We start from the raw sequence: 14109 nt of genomic DNA, 5'->3' as shown, positions 1-14109 counted from the left end.
CAGAAGTGGTAACAAGCCATTCACTACTATCAATAAAGGAACATACCAAAAAATGTCAAAATCACAAGTCTCAGACATGCTCTATATCATCAGGATATTTTAAAACATGAAAAACCCCACATACTGTAGCTCACAGGTCTTGTTTGCTGTTCCATATGCATGGTTTGAGACTTTTGTGTTTGCTTCTTCTCTTACTGGAGAATCACAGACATACTTTAATAAGTAATTGCAAATGAATAATGATATGGGGCAAAACTCAGAGGCATGTGCATTTAAAATAGCATCTGAGTCAGCTACTAACTAGGCCTAGAGGCAGGTATGCCTACATTGGAAACACATACAGTACAGTACTTGTCAAATCACCAGCAGTGAATCATCATGGTACGGTGTATTATGTAAATATAAAAATAGAGGATGAAAATAATCTAGCACGTAACATTTTCCAAACAGAACAATATTTTGTGAAAAAACAGTAGATTCATTAATAAGCAATTATTATAAAATCATCCTAAAATATTCTTATGCATTAAGAGTGTATAACTAGTAATACCCTAATCATAACAAGAAGTACATTTTGTTATTGTTTTTTTTACTTCTCACACACAATTAAATGTTTTAACAAAATATCATGAATAAATGAATATGAAGTGAAATTTTTGTTGCTATTCTGATGCAAGTGTTCTGTCACATGATCTTACTTAATCTTGTGCAATCTTGATTGCTTGATTTGTTTATCCTCTGTTGGCATCAACACATCCTGAGAATCTGGTCCGGTTCCATGAGTTTAAAAATGAGAAACACTTACCACCAATAAGACATCAATTCACTTTCTAAAATTTCATTAACATTAAATTACAATGCAGGGGATGGAATTCATCTTAAACTACCACTACTTACACAACACAACTCTTTCCAGGAAGCAGGGTAAAGATAAATCTATGCAAATAGAATCCTCTTTCAAGGGCACACAAACATTTGTAACCATCTCTATACAAGATTATACTGAAAATAAAATGGAAACTGTCCTTTTGCATTTAGTTAATCTTTAAGTGTTTCAAAGCTTACCATTTGACATTAAATATTATCTTTTAATCTTTACCAAATGGACTTTTGATGTGTTCAGTATCTTTCAAAAAGGTAATGCATTCCTGCCTTTTTATCCTATTAATAGTTTGTCTTTGTAAATTGCTTTTACTAAGCAATCTTTGAAAAAAGAAAATGTGATACTAACGTAGTTTTCAGTATCATAGGAAGATTATGTCTTTTGAACATAATCAAGCTCAAGGATTCATTAATAAAATGAAATTTGAATATGGTCAATCTTTTAAAAAGCTTAGAGCACAAAAGGTTAACTAACCAATAGTTTTCGTACTATCATTGTGGATAGCTAGTTTAAAGCTGCATTTTCTTTCTTATAAAAAATGAAAAAAAATGGACACCTTAGATTTCTTTAGCCAGAAAAAAAGATCAATTCCATCATAACTTTGTATGCCAGATTTGTGGCTTGCTTGTGTTGTGTTTTATTTATTGACATCAAAGTACTGCCAAGCAGATCAAATACCTCTGGTCTCTGTCATTTTTCCTATTTTAATGCCAACATGTCCATTTCTTCCCTCAGATCTTTTCCAGAAAGCAATAATACAAAGTGGAACAGCATTGTCCAGCTGGGCAGTGAACTACCAGCCAGCCAAGTATACCAGGATGCTGGCAGAGAAAGTGGGCTGTAACATGCTCGATACCATTGATTTGGTTGAATGCCTCCAAAACAAGAACTACAAAGAACTCATTGAGCAATACATCACCCCAGCAAAGTACCACATAGCTTTTGGGCCCGTCATCGATGGGGATGTGATACCGGACGACCCTCAGATTTTAATGGAGCAGGGCGAGTTCCTGAACTACGACATCATGCTCGGGGTGAACCAAGGGGAAGGATTCAAATTTGTCGACGGCATTGTCGACAGCGAGGACGGGGTCTCGGCAAACGATTTCGACTTTGCGGTGTCTGACTTTGTGGATCATTTGTATGGCTATCCGGAAGGGAAAGACACTCTGCGGGAGACGATCAAGTTTATGTACACAGACTGGGCAGATAAAGAGAATCCCGAAACACGTAGGAAGACTCTTGTTGCTTTGTTCACTGATCACCAGTGGGTGGCACCTGCCGTGGCAACTGCTGACCTACACGCACAGTACGGCTCACCAACGTATTTCTACGCTTTCTATCATCACTGCCAGAGTGACATGAAGCCCAGCTGGGCTGACTCAGCGCATGGTGATGAAGTACCATATGTGTTTGGCATTCCGATGATTGGACCTACAGATCTCTTCAACTGCAACTTCTCCAAAAATGATGTCATGCTGAGCGCAGTGGTCATGACATACTGGACTAACTTTGCAAAAACTGGGTAGGTAAAAAATGCAATTTTGTATACTTTTAAACTACTTTGGCTGATCTATGATTTCAGGTTATAAAATAATCAGAATTTTAGAACTAATAGCATGTATTATGTCAACAGGCATTAAAAATGCCTGTTGACATAACACATGCTATTGGTTCTAAAATTATATTATGTCTATAAATCCTTTGATCAACCATGTTCATGTCAAATGGATAATGTGTATCTGTTGATGACATACCATACTTGAGATATATTCATGATCAGATTGAGAAACACATTTTTTGAAAATTCTATCTCAGCAGCTTTTGAGATGTCTTATCTTTAAAGAAATTACTTGCATGTGAACATGCAAGAGCCACCTTACAAAAATGGGAAAGCTGCTGTTGAGATATTAGAGAATAGAGGATTAGAGAATAGAGAGCCAAATGGAGATGAATACAAGATCCTGTATAAATCTTATAATTAAAACATACATTTTCTAATATAACAATAAAATAAATTATCGTAACATTCAAAACTTAAACTACATACTGATATTTAAAATTTAAACATTACAAATTGAAAACAGAAAGGAGCAAAATATATTTGTGAGCAAAATCCTTACCCATAGAACTTCTAAACCTGACCTCAGGAAATATAATACAGATTCCAAGCAAATATGGCAAAGCTGCAATGCATTGAGAGGCACTGCAAAGATATTCACAAAGATATACAAGAAATATTGCAAACTGTGTTTAGAGTGTGTAGCATTTATGTATTTCTAATACCTGATAAGGGGATGTTTATTTTTTTGTCTGAGTTTGTTATATGTGGTTGAAAATTCAATTTGCTTATTTTAGCACTGCTTTAATGACATATTAACGTAAACACTTAAGAGGGTTGGTCTTTTATTTAACCTGTGCCTATTAAGCAATCAGATTCTTTCAGGTAGATGAATTGATGAAAGAACAAAAAAGTAGAAGCAGGCAAATATTGTTGAAGAGTTCACAGTTTAATGCTGAGTTTAAGCCATTCTACTGTTATACCTTCCTTTTATGTTTGAACAACATCAGCTGGGAGTCATCCAACAGTCATCTCTTACCATTTTGTTGCTTAAGCCTTACGTACATCTGTGTGTTTTATGTTTCTTTATATGTCTATAAGAAAGTCTTTTGCCTCACTGTGTATTTTTGATATTTTCCAGGGCATCATTTAAAATTGACCCGTTTTGCCTTCTTGTATTTTTTTTACTTTGAACAGAAGGTAAAAAATATTTGATAATACATAGCAAAGTAACAATTCATGAATAATAATACAGCAGATTTCACATTATTCAACATAATAAAGGCAAATAAAAAGAAAAAAATACTTATTTTAAATCTGGTGGAAGCAGGGTGGTATCTGGAATAGCCTGCAACAATTTGTTGTCTGTTCAAATTAGGAATGCAGTAATGTAATTGATAAATAATAGTGTGCATAATAGAAGTCGCTTAAATGGAAAGCTTGGGGACAAATTGCTGCTTTGTACATGGGTTTTATCTAGATGCCCTGTAGATTTATTCTATTTTCTTGCACCCTGTCCTAGAATCAGTAAAATTAAACCCGGATAAATTTAGTTTCTGTATACCCTAAAACACAGCTGGATGCCTAGAAACAAGAAGTGTGCAATGAGAAAAGGAAATGTCAGAGACTTTCCCGAATCACATCTTACACATGAATCAGAGTGCCCGTCAATTACAGTATGTGTGTTCTGCTTGTCATTCAGAGGTTATTAATGGTGAATGTTAAATGTTGAAGTCATTTAAGTATGTACAATGCAGCAGCTAAAGCAATCTTAAAAGATTATAGAGGAACAAGTAATAGGTTTATTCCATGCTGAAAAGAGAAGAAAGAAAACAACATTTTGGCTGTGGAGATTTCTTCGGGTGTGAGCTCACACCCAAAGAAATCTCCACAGCCAAAATGTTGTGTTTTCTTTCTTCTCTTTTCAGCATGGAATAAACCTATTACTTGTCCTTTGCAGCCTATGCATGCTGACACAGCTACCCACCTGAAACTTCAAAGATTTTATTCTGCTTTCTTATAACAAAATGATAACACAATACAAAACATTACAAAAATCACAAATTAAAACTGAAAATGCTCCTTGGTAATATTACAAAAACAATTGGGATGCATAACATAGACTTTTTAAGCAGTACCATTATAACATCTCTTTCATAGATTGGCTGCTTTCCAGTTTATAAGAACACAGCAGGGTGCAGATTGACTGCTTTATCAGCTTGCCGATTGGCAGTACTTTTCCTTTGTGAATGCCTCCCTAAACACTTAAAGGATGCAGGACAAAAAAATCCATCACTTCAAGTTCATGCTTTTTAAAAGTCATTTCAAGCCCAGCAAACATTCCAAAGTGATCCCATCATCAACTGATTCAAAAGAATGAGAATAAACAACCAACTTGACTCAGAAGATGTGAACACATCATTAACTTTACTGATAAGACCTGCTTTTTGTGCTATGAAGTGGTGGAAATCATATTGAAGCTTATGAGATTGCCTAAATGAGGTTTTCATTGCTTCCAGATGATTGAAACATCAGCTTCAAATGCCCTAATGTTGCAGTGTAATCACACAAGCAAAGAAGTAAGCTGGAAAGAATGCCATAGATTCATGCAGCTGATGCTGTTCCATTTATATAATCCTGAAATACTTAGGGGCAGATGCATTTGGAGAAGAGAAAACAATGGAACTGACTTGCTTAGTTTTAAAACAATTGAGATCTTTATTTTTCTTAGATATCACCTAATCCCAGACCACAGCTTTCAGTTGGCTCAACTAGAAAATGCAGCTGTTCTGAGCACTATACTCTAGCTATCACTGAGTCTGGCCTGTATCATTAACTTACACTGCCAGAGCTTTCCCATTTGTTAGAGGAAAAGTCTTCTGTTGGTCTAAAGTTTTGTATTACCTACACATTGGTTACAATGTCTTAATTATGTGCCACCTTGTGTCTACTGCACCTTGGCAATGGCTTGCTGCAGGTAAAAAGATATTGATAAAATAGAGTCCTGACAAAATCTGTAGTTCCCTCTGATTCAAAATTAGCTTCTTTACATATAGATTTGAATAATTTAATTTACTTTCGCAAAGAAAATACTGTCACAGATGTTCTAGTCAAAATTGAAATTGGTTTGAGGATGTTGCCGTTTTGGTTCTAAATAATGTAGAACCCTGTACAGGTGGTTCTAGAAATTTTGCTTGTTTGGTGATTATTTTTTGACACATTGTAGTCTTTGTTTAATGATTTAAATGAGACATTTTATGGAATGTACTGTAAATGTGTGACTTAATGTGCAGCAGAAACAGTAACTGAATTCAAGCTTGAATTCAAGTCTGTTTATTACAATTGAAATATGCCCATGTATGGACTAAGACAGATTTCCTCTCAATCCCCAAACATTTACCGTGGCTCAAACTTTGAACAACTCACCTGTTAGGGAAGTGACTAATGACACATTTATCCCCTGCATTTGAAGTAAACTATAGTCCCATCTCCCCACATTCACACCCACACACTCCATGCATTAGGCAATAATAGTTCCTTTTCTTCCCATTCTTCCAGAGCTCCGACCATCCCACACTTTCATGAAGCAAAGAACCTTACTTGTTTCCCTTAACTGATAGCTAACAATGTTTCAATTGAGATATATCTGTATGTAGGCAAATCAAAGCCTTTTTTTTCCTACTCACTCATCTCTCATTTACAATATTTCAAGGTTGCACTTTGTCATCTCTCCTTGAAAGGCAGCAAATTCACAGCTACAATGTCAAACCACTGCATTTGTTGTCAAACCATAAACTTGTCAAATCTGTTGTGTCAAACATTGCTTAAAGTGTAAATAATTAATTGTGATCATCTGCTCTGCTGAATTGCAATTATATTTCCCCTAGAATAACAATAATTTGAATACCAAATAAGTCTCTGCTAAATAAAGAACACCCTTCATATTTCAGACAATTTGTGATTAACAATTTGAGGGTTCATTAATTTTAACCAGGAGGCCAAACAGTGAAGTCATTGTCTGATATTATATTAAACTACAATCTGTTAGAACAGATGATGAACCATTTTAAGCATATCTAAGGGATATTCTGTTTCTGTAACTTATAATTAGTTTTTTAGCTAAAGGGATTTACCCTTACTCAGGGGTAACAGTTAAGATATTTTACTTTTAATGTTGTGAGCTTCAGTATCCATATACAATGTGCAAAGCAAGGAAACAGTATCAGTCTTTGTGAAACCACTATGTGCAATATGTCTTTAACAATTAAATCCTGTGTATTTTATCTAAATAATCGAAGCTAAATAACAATTTTCATTCCAAAAGAACCCAAACGTTTTACATATAGATGAACATATAGAGATGTGGGAAATGATGTTACTGAATTAAAAGGGAATTTTGTGCACTCTATCAAACAGTGCCATGGAATAGTAAATTATTATAAAGTCAGGAGCTCAGTTCATCAGGAGAATGACAGCTCCTAAAGCATAGTGTCCCCAGTCACCATGGTGGGGTATTGGCTTAGAAGTTCTTGTCCAGAATGAAAAGCCCCCCCTACTAGTCCAGCAACATTGCTTACAGCAGCAATCTGGGTTTCCTTAAGAGTATCTGATCCCAGTACTGATCAGGCCCGGTCTTGCTTAGCTTCTGAGACCTGACAATATCAGCCAACTAAGTAGTAACCCTGCTGTTACAATGTATTGTTTCTTTATGTACAAATGTCAGTTTTATTTATTTCATGCATCACAATCCTGTCAAGGGTTCTCAGTCCTCCTTGTGGCCTGTGCTGCAAGAAGAGGTGGCCACAGCCATAGAGTAACGCATTTTTCTGATGAATGGATGGATTTATGTGTTATGAAACCAATTGTGTATTTAAATATTCAAGTAAAGCCTTATACAACAGTAAATCTACCCTTTATGGGTGAGTGTTGCATCAGAGCTACTGTGTCTGTTACCAACACAAGAAAGATCCAAATGAGAAGAGATCATTAGGCCCATCTCATTTTGTTGGCAGTTTTTTTAGGTAAATGAATCTGAAATTTTGTCTACCTTTTCAAGAAGTACCTCCTGTTCTCAGTTTAAAAACATGTATAGTAAGTTGTATCCTGAAGGAAATGAGACTGAAATGATCTTCATTCTTGAGCTTTAGCTGACAGAACTCCATATATTGTAATACCTAGTTCAACGTTTGTGTAATCTACAACATCAACAACTCATAAGAAAAACCATGCTTAATTTGCAAAGACCCAAGGTCTTCCGATGCTAAAACTATAACAAGAATTTAAGTTTGGTTCTATTTCTAATATAACTTTGTATAACACTGGCTTCTTAATGTAGTTGTTCTGGAGCTTGATTGAAATTGGGTGCTAAATTGTGTTTTTTATACATCTGTAGTCATCTACTGAGAAGGATTTATTTGAAGAGACCCATCTCATTTTTAGTATCTTAGTAGCTTAATTAATCCAAAATTGTGCCCACCATCTCTTGAAAGAGGTAGTTTGCACCTCAACCACCTAGCTGGGAAGGCCTACAATTCTTCATTATTTTAAAAGTAGAGTTAAAATGCACAATATATTTTTTTCTTGTTTTAAATACGGAATTAAATTTTGCAGCTCAAAGAGCAAGAAAGATTGATGTTGAAATACAATCCTCGCCTTGTGTAGAGTCAGCTGGTTCTCCTTATCAGTTTTACTGCCTTGCACACCATAAAAAAAAGTCTTCTTAGGGCCTTGTATGCATAACATTAAATAGTTTTTGTTCCCTCCTGCTCTTCACTACCATTAGTGCTTTTTAAATGCCAACAAGAACTGATAACTAGAAAAATTTAAATAAAAGAATTCTGTATTAAATAATTGTTATATTCTATTATATCTATTATTATATATAAACTCTCTGTTCTATATCCTGCATTTTAAATATATTGAATGCAATTTACAAACAATATTTGCTATATTTAAAATAATTAAATCATTTGATAGTTATAATTTTCCATTGGAAAGGCATATGAATGAACACAACCCATTATGAATATGAATATTTATATATACTGTATATAAAGAACTTGACAGTCAGAGGAAAGATACAATAAGATTATAAAACAGGTCAGCTAAAAGTGTATGTACTTTTTTTTTAAACTACATTATTTTATGTGTGAATCTATGAATTTATCTGTGAATCAATCATAGACCTGAATTTGCACATTGTGTATTCTCAACACCATGATGAGCCTTAACACATCAAAGTACAAAACGTTTAAATGTTGACTATAGATCATAAATGCTGAAAAAGAAATTGAGTTGTTTCGTGTGGACACCCATAACATAGCAATATGCAAGGGGTTGGCAACTCTGGCAAGGATAAATACTGTGCTGTTTATCGTAATGTGTAAAGTACCAATGACAGTTTTACAGTTCCGTGGCAATCGTCTCACACACAGTCCAATTAATTGCTTCTTTTCCAAAGAGGGTTTTATTTATTTATTCTATAAACTTTAAAACATATCATATATAATAGAAAGAAGGATTCTATAACTGGGGTAGGGCATCTTGTCTTCTCACTTCCTTTCCATCGCAAGTGTAGCTGCTCCTTAATTACTGAAGTAATCTTCAGGACTTAGTTCAATTAATCAAGGAAGGACCAATTAAGAAATTAACGGACAGAGAGGACTTAACACCTGTCCCGACGAGCCAGGGTTGCCAACCCCTGGAGTACATGTGCACAACAAGGAAAAAAGGAAAGAAATTCTAATGATACAAAATAAAATGAGCGGCCTCAGACACACCCTATGATGTTGTTTGAGTAGGTGAGAAAGCATTTTGGTACAGACCTTTCATTGACTCACTTGGCTGGGAGAACTCAGAGGACAAGGTTATCGGACTCATTCTTTGGAATGATCCGAGGAGCTGCTTCTTTCAATATCAAGAAAATGTGCTGTTCATTTTCTTTTAACATAATTGGATATCTAGAGACCTAAGGAAAAAATAAAAATAATGGTAATGGAAAAATATAATCACATTGGACTTGCCAATCATGTATGTAAAAAATGTCTGCAGAATAAAATCTAGATTTTTTCATACTTACCATTGCATTAAATACAGAATGCTCTTTGCTTGATAAAATGAAAACTCTGAGTTCGTTAATTTCACAAGTTCATTTCCCTCTAAATTTTTTACAGTACCCTTCAAGTGAGTCACCATTCTTCATCTCTTAATCAACCTCCTTATCCACTTCTAGTTAATGACATCAGAAGTAATAAGGTGAAATGTTGCACTATTAAACCCAAGGTAAAAAGAGCATATTAAATCTTTATAAACAACAGAACTCTATTAAATTGTGATATCAATGATCACATAGTAAAAACAGAAGAAAGAATGAAACTATTCTGTAATATGGTTTACATGATATTTCACCCTGCTATGAATAAACAGTAATAGCATTTTCCCTTCTCTGTAATAAAAAGGTTTCTCAATAATACCTTTATCAGAAAATAATCATTCTATTTTCAGAGGAAGATATTGTTTTGTTTTTTTTAAAAAACATGAAACTGGTTCTTAGTTCACAAGGAACTAGAGTACAGTTGATCAGTTTACCCCCAAAAAAGTGATGCTTTCCAATGAGAACTTTAGTCCCAGGGTACGTTTTATTAATTCAATTGGATGTATTGTGAAGTGTATGCAATTAGTGTTTCCTTTCTTTACATGTAACATTACCTTTAAATGGAAGTTCTTAACTGAGGTTCAGGTCGGATAAAGACAGACAAGCTGGTCTCACCCAGCTGTTCCTAATCACAATCATTACCAACTTTCTCTATTATTCTTGCACACACCTCTTCTTGTATTTATTTTCAAATTCATCCCCCCTTCAAAATACCACTTTGCAGCTACCCCTTGGTTAACTCCTCTCTCTGCATAAGGAGTTGAGCTTCCTCCACCCATGGCCAGAAGGTTACCAAACTAGTCAAGCCAAAACCTACTGTATTATACTAAAATATAATGTTCAATAAACATTTTCCAAGCATCTGATTCTTGGATGTCATTATTCTTCTTGAAATATTTCTATTTGAACATTTCTTGGTTATGACAGTTGAGTGCTTTTTTTTTAAAGGTTTCTTTATTAGCCCTATACAATTTCGTGCATTAGGAATTCATCTTTTCACATACCCCAGCTTTTCTCCATGGAGACACAGACAGGGAGAGAAGCTTGGGGTCAGAACATTGCTCAGGGGCCCAACAGAGTGGGATTCCTCTGCCGGCCGCAGGATTTGAACCAGCAACCTTCCAGTCACAGGCGCAGATCCTTAGCCACAGAGCCACTGCTCCGCCCTAGTTAGTTTTTGCTACTCCGCTTTTGTTAGTTAATATGTCAAAACTCTTCCTATAAGCCATAGATTTCAGGATATTCCCCTTTCATTTTACTGTATTTGTGATCCTAAATATTTGGATCTATTATTTCAACAGAAACATTTTAACAATACACCAAAAAATCTGAAATCTACAGCATTTCAGTATTTAGGTCAAGGAACTATACAAATGATTAATTTTCTCCTTTTATGTAAACAGCCTGACGTAACACAATCACATAATTTTTTTTTTCTTTTTCAGTGACCCAAACCAGCCTGTCCCACAGGACACAAAATTCATCCATACAAAGCCAAACCGATTTGAAGAGGTAGCCTGGTCCAAGTACAATCCGAAGGATCAACTGTACTTGCACATCGGCCTGAAACCCAGGGTCAGAGACCATTACAGAGCCACGAAGGTTGCTTTTTGGTTGGAACTTGTGCCGCACTTGCATAACATAAATGAACTATTCAATTATGTCTCAACGACAACAAAGGTACCCCCGCAAGACACCACTCCTTTTCCTTACACCAAGCGTTTTCCTGGAAAGATCTGGCCTTCAACAACGAGGCACCCAGGAATGACTCCAGCCAACACAAAACAAGGGACAGACACCCACAAGTCCGACCTAGAGGAAACCACGGTCCTCATCGAGAACAAGCGGGATTACTCTACAGAGCTAAGCGTCACCATAGCGGTGGGGGCGTCTTTGCTCTTCCTGAACATTCTGGCCTTTGCGGCTTTGTACTACAAGAAAGACAAGAGGCGTCATGAGACCCACCGGCGGCCCAGTCCCCAAAGGAACACCACCAACGACATTGCACACATTCAGAATGAGGAGATGATGTCACTGCAGATGAAGCAGCTGGAGCACGATCATGAGTGTGAACCCCTGCAGGCTCATGACACCCTGAGACTTACGTGCCCACCTGACTATACACTAACACTGAGAAGATCTCCGGATGACATTCCTCTTATGACGCCTAATACCATAATGATTCCAAACACTTTAGCTGGGATGCAGCCCTTGCACACATTCAACACCTTTAGTACCGGGCAAAACAGTACCAACTTACCCCATGGACATTCCACCACAAGGGTATAGTAACCAGTACCACAGAACTATTTTAAGAAAAAGTAACTCCTACTGAGACTCATCACAGACGTTAAGATATTATTTTGTTACTGCGCCTTCTAAAAATAATATTAGAGACAAACTTTACATACCTGTTAAATGTGAAAAGTGAATGTCACTATTGAAACAATGCATTTGGATCTCAGCTTTGTAATGGAACCAACTGAGCTTCAAGAGACAAGACAAAACCAAGAAAGTTGTTCACTTCAGAAGACTGATGAAGGGAAAATTACATAAAAGTATATTTCTTTATGTAGCAAGTGATGACATGGTCATTTAAAGCTTTGTATGTGCCATACACTGTATGCCAAGAACTACGAACAAGGGGTTCTCTTACAAGTGTGTGTTAAATGAAGAAGAAAATGAAAAAGAAAGTCATTGGATTTTAATTTATATATAAGGGGCTATGCAGTAAAATGGTATAGTTCTGTGAGAAGTGAAAACTTGCCAGCCTGAATTGTATTTAAGATTATTTGTAAAAAATAAAAAAACGTGTAAATAGTTGTCAGTAAAAAAAAAAAAAGCTTTTATTGTTGTTTTGAGTTTAAATATGGCTTTTAAGGAGCTTGTGCTTTCAGTTGTGACGTGTGTAAATATATTGCTCCTAACATTTTTTCATTCAGAAAAAAATGTTTTAAAGGAAGAAAAAAACAAATATCTTTCATTTGTTGGAAAAACATATATCCTACTGATCATCTACAGTATATTTTTTTCAGTGTTACATGACCTCTTTTCCTTTCTGATTACACTTGTTGCATGTTTAAGTATTGCTTACAACTGCATTTCAGGAAAGATTCTGTACTGTTTTAGGTTCAAACTACGAGGGAGAATAAATGGACTGTTTTAATGAACACCAGGTATAATGCACACAAAAACAACTGATTTAATGATATGTGGTATCAATGATATTACCAGTATGCCTAAAACCTTATGTTTTTACATAATCCATCATGTGCTACTTAGTTTAGTTATATTATAAGCCTTTTTTTTGCAACCTAAACACTGCCTCAGCTTCAGACGTGACCAGCATCTTAATGGATTTAGAAAACGGCAGTGGATTTTGGTATCAGTATTAGTTGGATATGTTTGTAAAGAAATATATGTTAAATATTTCAACTCGTCATATGCTAGCAATATGTAAAGTATTGTGCCAGGCTTGTGATATTTTGGGTTACAAAGCAAGTGAATGAGTTAAAATATCATGAACCCAGATTATTTTAATTATGCATCCACTTTAAAAAAAGTCAATAGAACATGAACTGAGGATCATAGAAATACATTTGTAATTTCAAACAAAGGTACCCATCTTGGCCTTAGATCCTTCACCTGAAAAGGCAGGCAGGGTTTTAATCTAGGATATTAAACTATATTGTTTGTCTCTATATTGTTTGCATTTTTTGCCTTAAGTGATGATAGATGATATTTATGGCTGGACACGTGTATAAACTTTTCAGCAGCATTTTTAATAAAATATCACAATATTTTCTAATACAGTGTTTATTTATTTAACATATTTATTCCTAACATTTTGTTTTCCCTTTCAAGGTAATGGACACAGCATTTTGCGTCAGGGCATAGTTACACAGCATCAGCAGAATATCCAACATGAGAGACAAGGGTTTTTTTTAATTAAAGCTCCAAGCTGAAATTGCTTACATTCCACCATTCCAAAATACTTCTATACTATTTTAATGCATTCATCTCTTCCCTATTAATGTAAAAGACAAAAAAAGGCCTGTTTTTGCAGAATCATTAAATTATTACCATATAAATTGTTCTGCTAGTGTAAGCATTATTTTCCTAGATTGGAGAGTGTTCCAAAAATTATCTCTATGAGAAGATCTCATACAAATTTAATTATTATTTTTCCAATTCTTATTACCAACCACTAAATTACATTTCCAGAAGTAACAAATAGGATTTTGATCATTTCAGTGAACTACAAGATGTTTCCTCAGTATTACATGATTTCACTGATCTTGTTTGTAATTAGTAAACATAAGTGACAGAAGAGATACCACAAATCCATATAAATGCATGAATGACCAAATAATTTCCATCTCAAATATTTTAAAGTAGTCAAGGACAGAAAGATCACCAAAAGTATTGTGACAGTGAAATACTGAACTGTGATTTTTGCTGTGGATTCCAATATTAATCGTGAACAAACACGACTGATAAATGCAACTCCCA

General features: G+C 35.1%; 1 protein-coding gene across 2 annotated transcripts in view; it reads left to right on the top strand.

Moving 5' to 3' along the window:
* The window catches only part of LOC148676597 (neuroligin-4, X-linked), an 83125-nt gene extending 69720 nt beyond the window's left edge, over positions 1-13405 (top strand). For both annotated transcript variants that reach the window (XM_088609353.1, XM_088609363.1), the window contains 2 exons: positions 1619-2408; positions 11043-13405. In XM_088609353.1, coding sequence (XP_088465479.1) covers positions 1619-2408; positions 11043-11886 — 1634 coding nt within the window. In that variant the 3' untranslated portion in view covers positions 11887-13405. The remainder of the gene's footprint in view (positions 1-1618; positions 2409-11042) is intronic.
* The last annotated feature ends 704 nt before the right edge of the window (positions 13406-14109 follow it).

The sequence above is a fragment of the Lepisosteus platostomus genome, chromosome 2 (genome assembly GCF_059453375.1).
Source record: "Lepisosteus platostomus isolate fLepPlt1 chromosome 2, fLepPlt1.hap1, whole genome shotgun sequence".
Classification (NCBI taxonomy): domain Eukaryota; kingdom Metazoa; phylum Chordata; class Actinopteri; order Semionotiformes; family Lepisosteidae; genus Lepisosteus; species Lepisosteus platostomus.
The sequence above is the reverse complement of the archived record's forward strand: the minus strand, read 5'-3'. Positions and strand labels throughout refer to the sequence as shown.